The following is a 12,686-nucleotide window of genomic DNA, read 5'->3' on the forward strand; positions in this document are numbered from 1 at the left end:
CATCTGGGGACTGGCCTGGAAGGGGTGGGGGAGTGCGACAAGGAAAGGCTGCCTGGGGGCTCTGAAGGGGCTTCCCCAGCTTTGTCCCCCAGCTCTGATAGGTCCCTGAGGAATGAGTCTCCAGGGGAGCTCGGGACCAACTCTGCCATGGGACAGTTTACATTCTCTGGAGCTAGAGTTCCCAGGGGGCAAATCCTGGCTCTGCTCCTTCCTAGCCTGGTGACTTTGACAGCTCCCCTCACCTTTCTTGGCCTCAGTTTCCCCACCTGTACGCTGGGAACCACAGCAGCAGCCATCCCACAGGGTAGTGTTGACAATGACAAGTGCCTGGCACGCGGTAGCACTCAATGCAGGGCAGCGCTCCGTGGCCTCTGCTGTGTGGGCAGCTGCCAGGCCCTCTGGAGTAACCGCTCTGCTGGGCGCGTCCCGCCATCTGTGTTTTCTCAGGCCTCTGAGCCCCAGGGCAGCTCATTATTTGGGCCCTGGGCCCTGCCAGCTGGGAAGACTCAGGCTTCTGAAGGGCCCAGGGTCCTGGTGGCAGCTGTCACATCTTGGGGGACAGCCAGGCCATCCCTCTGGCTCCCAGAGGAGCATCAGGAAGCCCCCCACCCCAGGGGCACCGCCCCTTGCACCCACTGCCTCCCAGCTCTGACCACGTCAGGCTCATTCTCAAACCCAGAGCTCCAGTCAGCCCCGGCAGGGAGAGTGTGTCAGGCCCTGGAGAGGGGTGTGCCAGGGACCAGCTCAGGGTTTGGAGAATCAGCACTGGCCACCTTGGGGCCAGAACCTGGAATGGGCAGGCTTCGGGGCCTCCCACCTTGCAGACCCCTGGGGGCAGAGGCCCACCGGAGGGGACCTTCCGAGCGTGTGCTGCTGCTGGCTGTGGCACCTGCTACCTTTTCCCCTTGGATCCCAAGGCTTCAGCGTAGAGGGTAGAAGCTGCGGGGCAGAGCGCTATGCGTCCCTCTGTCCTGCCTCTGATGACCAGCTGTCCCGGAGCCCGGAGCGCCGGTGCAGCCGGGTTTCTCCCGCAGCACGAGTGTTGGGGCTTCCTGGACCCTCCTGCCCTGGAGGGGACCGAGCAGGGAGCAGCAGCAGGCTAAGGCGCCGGCCTCTCTGACTGAGAAGGGACAGCTAGAGGGTGCCGACCCCTGCGGGCCCTGTGTCCCAGCGCCCTCAGCTCAGGACAGCTCCCGCGTCCGAGGCCCGGCGGCGGTCCGAGGGGTGCGCTGGGCTGGAGCAGGGCGGGCAGAGGGGGCACAGGACCCCTGGGCGCTTCCTCGCCAGGCCCGCCGCCCCACGTGCGGTGCGTGCTCCGCGCGGCCAGGGAGGTCGCTGGGCCCGGGCGCGGCGCGAGCGGCGTATTTGCATGGCCCCGCCCCGCGGCGGCGGGAGGCGGGGTCGGAGCGAATGCACCGCCCGCAGGGCGGCGGGGGCGGGGCGGGGCGCGGGGCCGGGATGTCGCCGCGGCCTCCAGGGAGAGGGTTCGGGTCTGGGTCGCGCTCGGCCGGCGCGGGAAGCGGGACAGCCCGGGGCGAGGCGGCCGCGCACTGAGCCCCAACCCGCCATGTCCAGAAAGAAGACCCCCAGGAGCAAGGGGGCCGGCGCGCCCGGCGCCTCCGCGCTGCCCGCCGCCAACGGGGCCCGGCCGGCGCGCCCCGGGACTGCGCGCCCCGGCCCCGACCCGCCGCCCAACGGGCCCCTGCAGCCCAGCCGGCCCTCCCTTGGCGGCGGCGGCGACTTCTACGACGTCGCCTTCAAGGTGAGCCGGGCACCCCCCAGGCGAGAGCAGCAGGTGGCGCCCGGTAGGAGCCACGAGGGGAGAGGCTCCAGTAGGGGGTGCAGAGTCCGCGGACCCTCGGCGCGGAGCTGACCCGGGCGGCACCCCGCAGCTGGAACGGCTGGCGCGGGCATCGCACGCGCGCACACAGCTGTCAAGCCCAGGTTTGGGGGATTCAACAGGGGCCTGTCCCCTACCCCCAGCTGGCAGGGCCACACAAGAGGTCCCGCAGACTGATGTGGCCGGCAGCGCCCCCTCCCTGCGCCCTAATGCCCTAGCCCCCACCTACGCCCTAGTCTCATTTCCCATATGCCGCCTTCCCTCACCCGCAGGGTCTGTGGATCTCCCCTTTTTTTTGGAGGGGGGAAGAGGCTAGGAAGGGGTTTGCCAGTTGGGTGGGGAGCACTTGGAGCCTCCCCAGACCGAGGCAGAGGTGTGGGAATGGGGGTCCAGTAGGGCCATCTTTGGGTTTGGGCTCATTTGGCAGCGGGTGGGGGTAGGGGAGGCCTGCCTGCTGTCCCTGCCCACAGACTCAGCCCAGGCCCCTCCTCAGGTCAAGATCTGACCCTGGTTTGGCAAATTCCTCCCAAGCCTTGCTGGGATTTGTTTTCCCTGCTGGGATTTGAAGAAGCCCCCTGGCACAGAGGCCACCACAGGCCTTAGAAGGTCCCCAGCTGCCACCCCCATCAGCTCTGCTCCCCATTAGTCCCCAGATACTCTCCTCCCAGATCAAGCATCGTGTCCATGTCAGGGAGGGGTAGGCAGGGTCCTGGATGGAGGCAGCTGACCACACCCCCCAGCAATTGAGATGGGCCACTGCTCGGCAGAGAAGGGACGAAGCCTTCCAGAGGCATAAGCTGGGCATCCAGGCCAGTGGGGACTGTGGCTGCTGTCTCTCCAACACCCTGCTGACCTTGCAGGCCTGGCACACTGCCCTCCAGTCCTGCCCCTGAGCCACAGTCCCTCTCTGGCCAGGCCAGCTCAGCCTGACACCTCTGACTGTCCTGCCTGCCCTAGGTCATGCTGGTTGGGGACTCGGGCGTGGGGAAGACCTGCCTGCTCGTGCGCTTCAAGGATGGCGCTTTCCTGGCGGGGACCTTCATCTCCACTGTGGGCATCGACTTCCGGGTGAGAGTGGAGGCTGATGTCCCGAGCCCTGGCCAGGCCCAACCAGGCCCTGGGCCCCATGTCAGCTCACTGCATCCTCCCAATACCGCTGGGAAGCTGGTGGCATGAGAGGGGGCTCCTAGCTGGGCCGCTCAGATCCCGGGACTAGGGCAGTTGAGGTGGGAAACCTTAGCTGCCAAGCCGACAGGCTGCACCTGACCAGCAGAGAGAGTTCCCCTGTGTCAGTGGCTGGCTCTACCCTAGGGGACTGTATCCTGTGCTTTGGAGGAGGTAGTGCTGGTGCCCCCAGGGTGGTGACAGTCAGAGGTAACTCAAGGCCCATGTCCACTCAGGAGGCCAGCACTGCTGCCCCACTGTACAGAGGAGGTCCTGAGGCTGTGGGAAGTGCCAGGTGACCTGCCTAGGTCCTACAAAACAGGCAGCTCTGGTGCCGGAGCAGATACACTACGCAGGACCTGGGGAGGAGGGCTTCCAGGGCTCGCTCGGGAGAGAGGTCCCTGCCCTTGGGTGAGGAGATGCCCCCTCCTCCTAAGCAGGGGCCTGCAGGGCTCTGGCACCGGGGCCCCACACCTCTGCCCACCAGTCTGAATGCCACGTGCTGAGGTGCTTGTGTGTTCTCAGAAAATCTTGGATTTGCATTTTCTCACCCTTTAATTAGACCCAGTTAGCAGGCGGCTGGGAGGGAGGCCCATTCCAGTGACAGGATGGGGGAAGAATCCCTCCAGTCTGGGGAGCCATTCTCTATCCTGTTTGGGGGGTCCAGGCTCCCCCACGTCCTCTGGGATGAGTCTGAATTGAGGTGCCAGAAGGGGTCAGGTTGGGCCAGAGGGTGGAGGTCCCCCCGTCCCCACCTCCCTCTTAGCTCTTGGGCAGGAGGTGAGACCGTGTGGTTTGCACCCTGCTCAGGGTGCCAGGGAAGGCGAGATGTCCTCTCCAGCCTCCTCCCCAGCCAGCAGATGGCTGCGCCTGGTTCCCCGGAGACCCAGAAGCACTCTGACAGCAGGAGCTCGCAGAGAGGGAGGTGGTGTGCGTTCCAGCCACGCAGAGTCTCAGGCTGTGGTTTGAAGCCCCCACCCCCACCCCAGCAGATGGGACTGGGGTCGGGCCACTCCCTGCCTCCCATCTAGTCCTCAGCCGAGAGGGCCCGGCTGGGGAATACTGCCAGCAAACACGCACAAACAAGCAGTGCCCACTGGGCACGGGCCCAGCCCTTGTGCGGCTGACATCCTAGTGGGGAGAGGCTTTTAAATTAGAACACACACTTCTAGCCAGACAGTTATCAATGCTTTCATAGAATAGTTCATGAAGTTACTGAAACAGCCAATGTGACTGGCACCCTGGTCATCCCTGTTTGCAGATGGGGAAACCGAGGCAGTGTTAGTAAAAGGGGTCATACTGTGGGTGACTTCAAATCTGTGCAGGTGGCTCCAAGCAGGAGCAGCACGTATAGAACAAGCGAGGACGGAGGGGGGCCGAGGGCTGCACTCCATGCAGGGGAGGGGCACGCAGGGGGTGGAAAGTGGGCACTGGGAAGCCAGCTGGGGCAGGCCCCAGGGTGAGGAGGGTGGCCAGGGCTGGGCTGGGCTTGAGAGGTCCTGGGGGACAGGAAGGAGAGGGAGAGCCTCCAGGTGGGCAGAGGAAGAACATGCTGGCCCCGAACTGGAGACAACTGGCCATGGTCCATCACCAGGGTGACCGTCTGAGAGGGAGGAGGCCTGGGCAGCCTCTGTGCATGGGGCCACCAGGAGGGCTAGGTGGCCCGAAGAGCACTTGGGTTTTAGGGGGAGTGTGACCTGCAGGCAGGACGGAAGGTGGTCAGAACAGAAGCAGGTGGCCTGAGTGGGGGGCAAGCAAGAGCTCAAGAATGACTTTAGGGACTTAGCCAGGGGCAGGGCCCCCAACCCTCAAACTCCTGTCAGTGGACCTGAGCTCAGTGCTGGCTCCACTCCGCCTCTCCCGCCCTACCCTTGGGAGCCGGGCCAGAGGCTGGTGCCGGGCCCTCGCTGGAGCTGGCTGGTTCTGTTTCAGAACAAAGTTCTGGACGTGGATGGCGTGAAGGTGAAGTTGCAGGTGAGGTGTCTGGGAGGGCAAGTTGGGGGCAGGGGACACCAGGGAGAGGCTGGGCAGCCTGACCAGTGCCTGTTGCTGCAGATCTGGGACACAGCTGGCCAGGAGCGGTTCCGCAGTGTCACACATGCCTACTATCGGGACGCTCATGGTGAGCCCGCGGACGCGTGGCCCGACCCCCAGGGAGTTGGGACTGTGGTCTGTGGGTGCCCTGCTTGGAGGGGGTATCAGAGCAAGAGGGTGTGGGCGACAGGGGACGTCCTCACTGCCCCTCTGCTCCCAGCACTGCTGCTGCTCTATGATGTCACCAGCAAGGCCTCCTTTGACAACGTCCAGGTCAGTGGCCTCCTTCCTGGTAGGGCCTGACCCGCCCCCAACCTCCTCCAGGCACAGGCCATCAGGGTCCCTTCTGGGATGGAAATGGCTCAGGTTGAGTGTGGGCTAAGGTGGTCCTGGGTGACATTCCAAGTTTTTGGTGTGTCTCCCAGGGTAAGGTGTCTGTAAGGTGGGGGCCTCTGCCTGACACACGGGGACTCTTCCGGAGACAGGCAGAGGCTTTGGGGCACAGGGCAGGGCGTGCAAGGGGCACCAGCCTCTCCCCCCACAGGCCTGGCTGACCGAGATCCAGGAGTATGCCCAGCACAACGTGGTGCTCATGCTGTTGGGGAACAAGGTGGGCGGCCTGTTCTGTCCTCTCCACCCCAAGCCCACAGAGCAGAGGTGAGGGGGGCAGGTGGCAAGCCACGGGCCAGCTGGCATCAAGACCTCTGTGCCCGGGCCAGGTGGACTCTGCCCACGAGCATGTGGTGAAGAGGGAAGACGGAGAGAAGTTGGCCAAGGTGAGTCAGGGGAGGGTGGGTGGCGAGGAGGGTGCCCCTGGGACTGTGGAGCCTGGGATGTCCCCACCATGCCAGGCCACCACCCGGCTGGCAGCGGCTGTTTGCAGGAGTACGGGCTGCCCTTCATGGAGACCAGTGCCAAGACAGGCCTCAACGTGGACTTGGCCTTCACAGGCATCGCAAGGTAAGTCCTGGCGGTCACCAGAAGGACCAAGCCCAGGGTCGGAACCTTCTTGTTGGGGTACAGGAGGCCATGTTGCTTTGTCACCCTTGCTCTGCAGGGAGTTGAAGCAGCGCTCCATGAAGGCTCCCGGCGAGCCCCGCTTCCGGCTGCACGACTACGTGAAGAGGGAGGGCCGAGGGGACTCCTGCTGCCGACCCTGAACCTGGCTGAACTCAATCCCTGTCTCAGAAGGCTGGACAGGTCTACAGGCCCTTCTGACCTTGTCACCCAGTGGCCAACCCCATGACATCCATTTCTAGGACCCCGGGCCAAACCTCACCGCTTCCTCCCCCCAGCAGCAGTCTGTCTTCCGGCTTCACAGGGGCAGCGCGTGCACAGCCTCCCTTCGCTGGCTGTGGCCTCAGTGCCTTGCCCTCGAGGCCGTCAGGTCAACAAGGTCCTCTGCATGGGAGGGGGCGTGGCACCAAGTGCACACACCGAGCCACAGCACTCTGCTGCCCCCTCCTGGGCACACCCAGCTATGAGGCTGGGCCACCGGCTGGCGCCACGAGTTCAAAGCCTAACCCCTTGGAAAAGCCATGTCTTCACCCGCACTCAGCAGCTCAGGCAGAGAAAGGACTTTGGCCCATGCCTGGGACAGAGGCCTTCACCACTAATCACATTGTGCATTTGTGCGCCCGGGGAGCCACCCGCTCCCAGTCCACCCAGTAGGAGGCTCCGGTTCACCAAACATCAACAGGGTCTTCTCGTGTGACCTTGGAGGACACGTGTAGCTTTGTGATGCTGGGACTAGCATGTGAGAAATCACTGAAATAGGAAACTAGGATTGCCAGCCCAGCCTGCCTACCAAGCTTCCAACTCTGCAGGCCAGGGTAGCAGGTCCAGCCGGCCCACAGCTGAGGTCTGTGACCGCCAAGCACGCCCCACCTTGCACTACAGCTATCAAGCTGGTCTTTTGATTGCAAGCCTGTTTCCAGTCCTAGTGAATAAAGTTGTGTTTTCTGAAGCGTCTGTCTCGTCCGTTGGTAGAAATGCCATTCCCCATCATCCATGGCAGCTTCAAACACCAGTGCTCCTTGGGGAGCACATGGGACGCTAGGTAGTCAGTGTCAACTCCCCTCCACAAACCCCAACCCCAGAGAGAGCAGCATTCAAAGGTCTGTTACTGAAGAGCTCAAAACACCCTTTAGGCAAAGGCGTAAAAACAATCTTTCGGCTTTATAGGCAACAATGGAGAACGCAGTCCAAGGAACTTCCATTTTCACACCTCTGCCCTTTTTCCACGACGGCTCCAGAAGCGCCAGCCCTCTGGGGCACCGAGAGGATACGGAAACGATAGAGCAGTAACAGAACCATCTTGTCAAGTCTGTCTCGGTGTCCCTGGTCCCCAGTGCCAAAGAATGGGTACCGTCACCAAGTGAATGCCCCGTCAGTCGCATCCACACACAAGCAGCTTCACAAAGCGAGAGCACATTCCGGAGAGGAGCGGGTCTGCTCCGCGCAGAGACCCTGAACGTAACGAAGTTTCTCCTTTTTAAGTTGGCTCCCCGATTTCATGCTAAGCTGGGGGTGGAATATTCATTTTCTGAGAAAGGGTGGGGAGTTCTAGAAATTGCTACCTTCCCACTTTTTGTCCTTGTATGGCTGGCTCCAGGTGAAAGGGGAATGACCCCAAGGACAGATCTCACACCCAGGCTATGTGGGAGCAACAGGGCTGGTTCATTCACCCGGGTGCGAGTGGGCTGAATCTGAAGAGTCAGCCCAGAAGGGGGTTTTGTGAGGATTTTTATCAGCGGGGTAGAGCCGGGCCCCCTCCCACCTGCCCTGTTCAGGTCTTTGTTGTTTCTGGGTAGGACGCCAAGCCTTTGATCCGTATCGTCGCTGTGGCCAGGCCAGGTGGCTGTTGATGAAAAGTTCCTGATCCACATCACTGCTGTGCTGAAGCCGGATATGTTCAGGGGCGTCCAGGTCGGGCAGGCGACTTTCGGCTACTTGCAGTTAACATAGCGCGATCACGGCGGGAGTGGCCTGGCTCAGTAACCACTGCCCTGCCCATCATTCCGGCATTGTTTTTATTGATTTATGGTATGGGGTGAAGTTTCTCTAAGACTGCCTCCTACGTGTGTAGGGGCAGCGTGGGCGTCCTAGAGAGAGAGAGAGGCGGGGTTTGGGGAGATGGGGCAGCTGGCACAGGAAGAGACAGACAGCCAGGGAGGAGAAAGCATTGAGCATAAGCTCTATCAGTGATGGCCGGGACGGTTTTGTGAACGAAGCGCATGAGTTGTACAAGGAGGGGAGCGGTGGCTATTCCAGTCAGAAGTAATATTAGCGGGATAAGAAGGGGCCATGACCAGATTTTCAGTTGAGACCAAAGAGTTTTGTGCTTTGTCTAGACGATTTTGGATGTGTCCCGTGTCATTGATACAGTGGCAACATTCTTCCCCTACGAAGGTACAAGTCCCCCTGTTGGTCTGTCAGGAGATCAAGGGCTCGTCTGTTTTGGAGCCTGACCCGGGCGAGTGGACTGTGCTGGTCAGAGCTGCCGGGGCCTCTGTGGTGCGCTGTGGCATTTGCTAAAGGTGCATGGTGTCCCCGACAAGGAGGCCTGAGGTGGCCAGGAGTGTGAGTCCTGTACTGGCAGTGGCCGCCACAGCTCGTTTCTGCTTTTGGCGCAGGAGGGAAAGAAACAGGGTCAGCAAGTACAGACTGGCAGGCCCTCCATAGATGGGAGGGGCACGGAATATCAGGGTGCAGCGTCCTTTCCACAGGGGCGGCAAGACTGAGGACTGAGGTGTCGCGTGAAGTGAATGCCTCGTGTTGAGTCCCGCGGTCACGTAACCTGCTATGTAAGGTGGGCTGGTTCTGGCGGGATCTTTGTTCCAAAGGGCGAGTTCTACCAGAGAGGTTTGTTGGTGAGTTTGGTTTTAATAGGAAGGTCTTGGGCTGCCCCGAGCATGGTGATCAGTGGATCTTTATCATTTGGAGGGGGTTCAGGGAGCAGATCATAGGAAGAGAGGTTAAGGTGAAGCCTGAGGCTGTCATTGGTCGGGTGGTCTACAAACTAGCACCATGAGGAGGATTTTGTGAGATAAGGGAAAAATGAGGAGAGGGTGGTGGGGCGGCCTTGGCAAAAGGCCGATGTCGCCACGGTGGGGGGAGCGTTCCACTTAGGTTGTATTTTGTAGGTTAAAAGGGGGTTTTGCTGTTTTGTATCGAGAGCTGCAGGTAAGGATGGGAGGTTGGGGGGGGACTTCTTGGTCAGATCTGTGTTTCGTAATAATGGTGTGGTTACATACGTGCAAATGATAAATTGCCTAAGAAAGGTCCAGAATGGGTTGAGTAACTTTCAAAGCAAATGAGTGCAGGGCTGGAGTCGGGCCTGCGTGACAATGCAGGAGAGCTCTAGGTGCCAGTTGTGGCCGATGGAACAGACTGTCTTTCATTTGTTGAAAGAGCCGTTTTTGTGGGGAGGGGTGTGCAGGGTAGGATTTCATGTAGGGCTGTGTGGGGAGGAAGGTGAAGTTTAAGGTCACCCAGAATTGGAAGGGAAGAGGTGTAGCCTGGAGGTTTTCATAGCCACCTGTGCACAAGGAGCAGCTGGACTAATCAAGGAGAAGGGCTGTAGATTGAAGAGCGGCCCCAGCGGCAGTTTTGGGTTTTGGCAGCGGGGAGCGGGTAAGGACACAGGTTACAGAAGAGGCAGCGTGAGTACAGGAATGAGAGTGAAAGGAAAGAATGAGACTTCCGAGCAGCAGTCCTGCAAGTTCCTTGCCAGCACAGGTCGCCGATCCAGTCAAGGCCATTGCTATCTAGTGTCTGGGCTTAAATCATGTTAGATCCCGGCGAATGTCAATCAGGAAGACTTGAAATCTCAGCAAGAGGAAAGGAGAGCTCGTGAAGGTTATTCTAGGATTTTCGTGAGTTTTAGGGAGGTTGGGGGAGCACCTGCGATTTCCGCCCAGGATGGTCGGGCTGAGGCTCGGCCATGGAGGGAAGCTTCAGCTGAGATCGGTGGACCCACCGGCCTGGTTTTCCCAGGAGGACCGCTGTGGGAACACTGAAAAGGACCCGAAAGGGGCCGCCCCGCCTCGGCTTGAGAGGGCGTGGGGTGAGGTCTTTTACTAGAACTAGTTTTTCTGGCCAAGTCGTCCATCACATTGGTGGGCAAGGGGACTGGCGGCTCTCTGGAATGTCATACCCCGAGTGATGTGACTAATAAAGGCAGGCCCATTGTCTGATTGGATTGAGGATGCGCATCCAAAACGGGGGACAACATCCTGGAGAAGGGTGCTGATGACGCCCACTGCCTTGTCAGTTCTGGTGGGACAGGCTTCAACCCACTGGGTAAAAGTGTCTCTCCAGACTGGGAGGTATTTAAATTTGCGGACAGGGGGGCGTATCAGTAAAGTCGATTGGCCGGTCCTGGCCGGGCGAAAAACCACGGGCTCGGTGGGTAGGAAAGTGGGGAGGGGGAAGGGCTCCCTGGGCAGAGGAGGACCGACACGTCGAGCACTGGAAGTGACTGTTAAGTGTGTTTTCTAGGCTGGAAAAGAGATTGCAGTAGGCGGCTAAGAGGTTTGTAACCAACATGAAAGGAGTCATGGAGGTTTGGTAGGATGGTGTTTGTTTGTGAAGCAGCAAGTTACGAGGCGGCAGTGGCCGAGAAACCAGCTGTCACGGCTGGGGAGGTGTTGGTATTTTTTATTTTCAGAGCTGGAATAGGATGGGGGAGAGGCAGGAAGGGAGAGAACTGGCCTTGAAGTGTCCGGGCAGCCTGGTGGGCTGTGAGGTCAGCGAACGGGTTGCCCGGCTTATAGGATCTGACGATTCCTGCTTCTTTACGAAGGGTAGCAGCGTGAAGGAGTTTGGGGATGTAAGGGCCACTGATAATAGGATTTCCCTGCGTGGTAGGAACCACGTTCAGCCCAGATGGCAGCATAGCGGTGTAGGACGTGATAAGCTTGTTTGGAATCAGTGTGTAAGTTGATTCTTTTACCACAGGCTAAGGTTAGGGCGTGGGTTAAGGCAATGAGCTTGTTGAGAGGCGGTGGGGGGTGACAGAGACGACAGCGTAGCTGGCTCGGGGAGGGGATGGTTGAGTTCCTTTAAAGGAGCTACTGTGCATATACCAGGTGTGTTTGGGGAGTGGAGAGGGGAAACAGAAACATGAGGAAACGGTGACAGAGGGAGCTGGAGAAGTTCAGAGCAATCGTGTGCATATGCGGGAACCGGGAGGGGCTCGAGAGACATTGCTGGGTTGAAATCAGGGCCAGGTTTAATGGTGAAGATGGGGGTTCCACAAAATAGAGCAAAGAGTTGTCAGAGTCTAGGGGCAATAAGGAGGGAGGAGAGAGAAGTTACTAAGTTTGGAAGATGATGAGGAGTACATGGTTACGGGGGCACGGAGAATAACTTTAAAGGCTTCTAATGTATCAGGGTAGCAGCTGCTGCCGCAGCCCGCAGGCAAGCTGGCCCTCCCTGGACGGTAAGATCTGGCTGTTTTGTGAGGAAGGCTACGGGGTGAGGACCCTGGGGTGGGGGTGGGGCAGGAGGGGGTCCTTGAGTAAGGACCCCCAGGGCACACCTGTCTTTCGGAATAAAAGAGGAAAAAGGGCTGGGAAGGGTAGGGCAGGGCTAAAGAGGGCGCTGCGGCCAAAGCGCTGTGTGAGTGTTGGAAGGATTGTAGGGAAAGGAGTTTGGGTCAATGGGTTCGTAGAGATTTCCTCTCGTTAATTTATATAGGAGCTTGGAGAGGAGTGGAAAAACCAGGTATTCAAAGTCTGAAATAGTTGACTAGTCCAAGGAAGGAGAGATCCTGTTTTGTGGAGGAAGGGGGCAGGCGCCGGATTTCCTGGAGTTTTGCCACAGGGAGCAATTTTTGGTTTCCCTGGAGGATGACGCCTAGATAGGAAACTGTGGGTTGGGATACTTATGTTGTGGAAGGAGAAACTCTGTAGCCTTTAGAGGAAAGATGCTGGAGGAGCAAGACAGTGTCTGCCTGTGAAACAGAGAGGGAGGCACCGCGTAGGGGGAGATCGTCAACATACTGGAGGAGTGTTGACCAACGCGGCTTGTAGGAGGTCAGATCGGAAGAGTGCTTAGCTAAAATAACGAGGGCTCTCTCTAAACGCTGGGGAGGCACCGTCCAGGTAAGTGGCTGGGAAAAATTGGTGGTGGGGTCAGTCCATGTAAAAGCAAAGAGGTGTTGGGAATCAGGATGCAGAGGAATAGAGAAAAATGCATCCTTCACATCGGGGACTGTGTAGTGAGTGGTTCTGGGTGAGGCAGTCGAGAGAACAGCGTACGGGCTGGAACTACTGGATGAATGGGCTGTACTACAGAACTGACGAGACGGAGGTCCCGGACAAGTCTATATGATCCGTTTGGCTTTCTGACAGGCAGCGTGGGAGTGTTGTAAGGAGATGCAATGGTCAGAGGAGGCTGCGGGGGAGAAGTTTGGTTATGGTGGGTTTTAGGCCCAATAGAAAGGGGAGGAGATTGGATATTGACGTTGAGCAGGGTATGGGTGATTAGGTTTTAAGGGGATTTTTTTGATGGGAGGACGGTGTGCAGTGAGAGGGATTGGAAACATCCCATATCTGGGAGTAAACAGCAGGGAGATCTGTCAACTGAGGTGTGGGACCAGGAACAGAAGGTGAAGGTAGAAAGGTGAGGAGGGGAGGGGAGA

General features: G+C 59.3%; 2 protein-coding genes across 2 annotated transcripts in view; both read left to right on the top strand.

The window, feature by feature from the left end:
* Positions 1–1,545: 1,545 nt before the first annotated feature.
* Positions 1,546–6,962, top strand: LOC105813013 (ras-related protein Rab-26). Its single transcript, XM_012647583.1, has 9 exons — positions 1,546–1,762; positions 2,798–2,908; positions 4,937–4,978; positions 5,060–5,126; positions 5,259–5,311; positions 5,583–5,648; positions 5,758–5,814; positions 5,922–5,998; positions 6,096–6,962. Exons 1-9 carry the CDS (start codon positions 1,568–1,570, stop codon positions 6,196–6,198), a joined length of 771 nt encoding a protein of 256 aa, XP_012503037.1. The 5' UTR covers positions 1,546–1,567; the 3' UTR covers positions 6,199–6,962.
* A 2,999-nt stretch (positions 6,963–9,961) lies between these two features.
* LOC105812939 (ras-related protein Rab-26-like) overlaps positions 9,962–12,686 on the top strand; it is a 4,229-nt gene continuing 1,504 nt past the window's right edge. Inside the window, exon 1 of the mRNA XM_012647503.1 lies at positions 9,962–10,106. Within this exon, the coding sequence (XP_012502957.1) occupies positions 9,962–10,106 (145 nt within the window). The remainder of the gene's footprint in view (positions 10,107–12,686) is intronic.

The sequence above is a fragment of the Propithecus coquereli genome, unplaced genomic scaffold (assembly GCF_000956105.1).
Source record: "Propithecus coquereli isolate 6110/MARCELLA unplaced genomic scaffold, Pcoq_1.0 Scaffold27, whole genome shotgun sequence".
NCBI classification, from domain to species: Eukaryota; Metazoa; Chordata; class Mammalia; order Primates; family Indriidae; genus Propithecus; species Propithecus coquereli.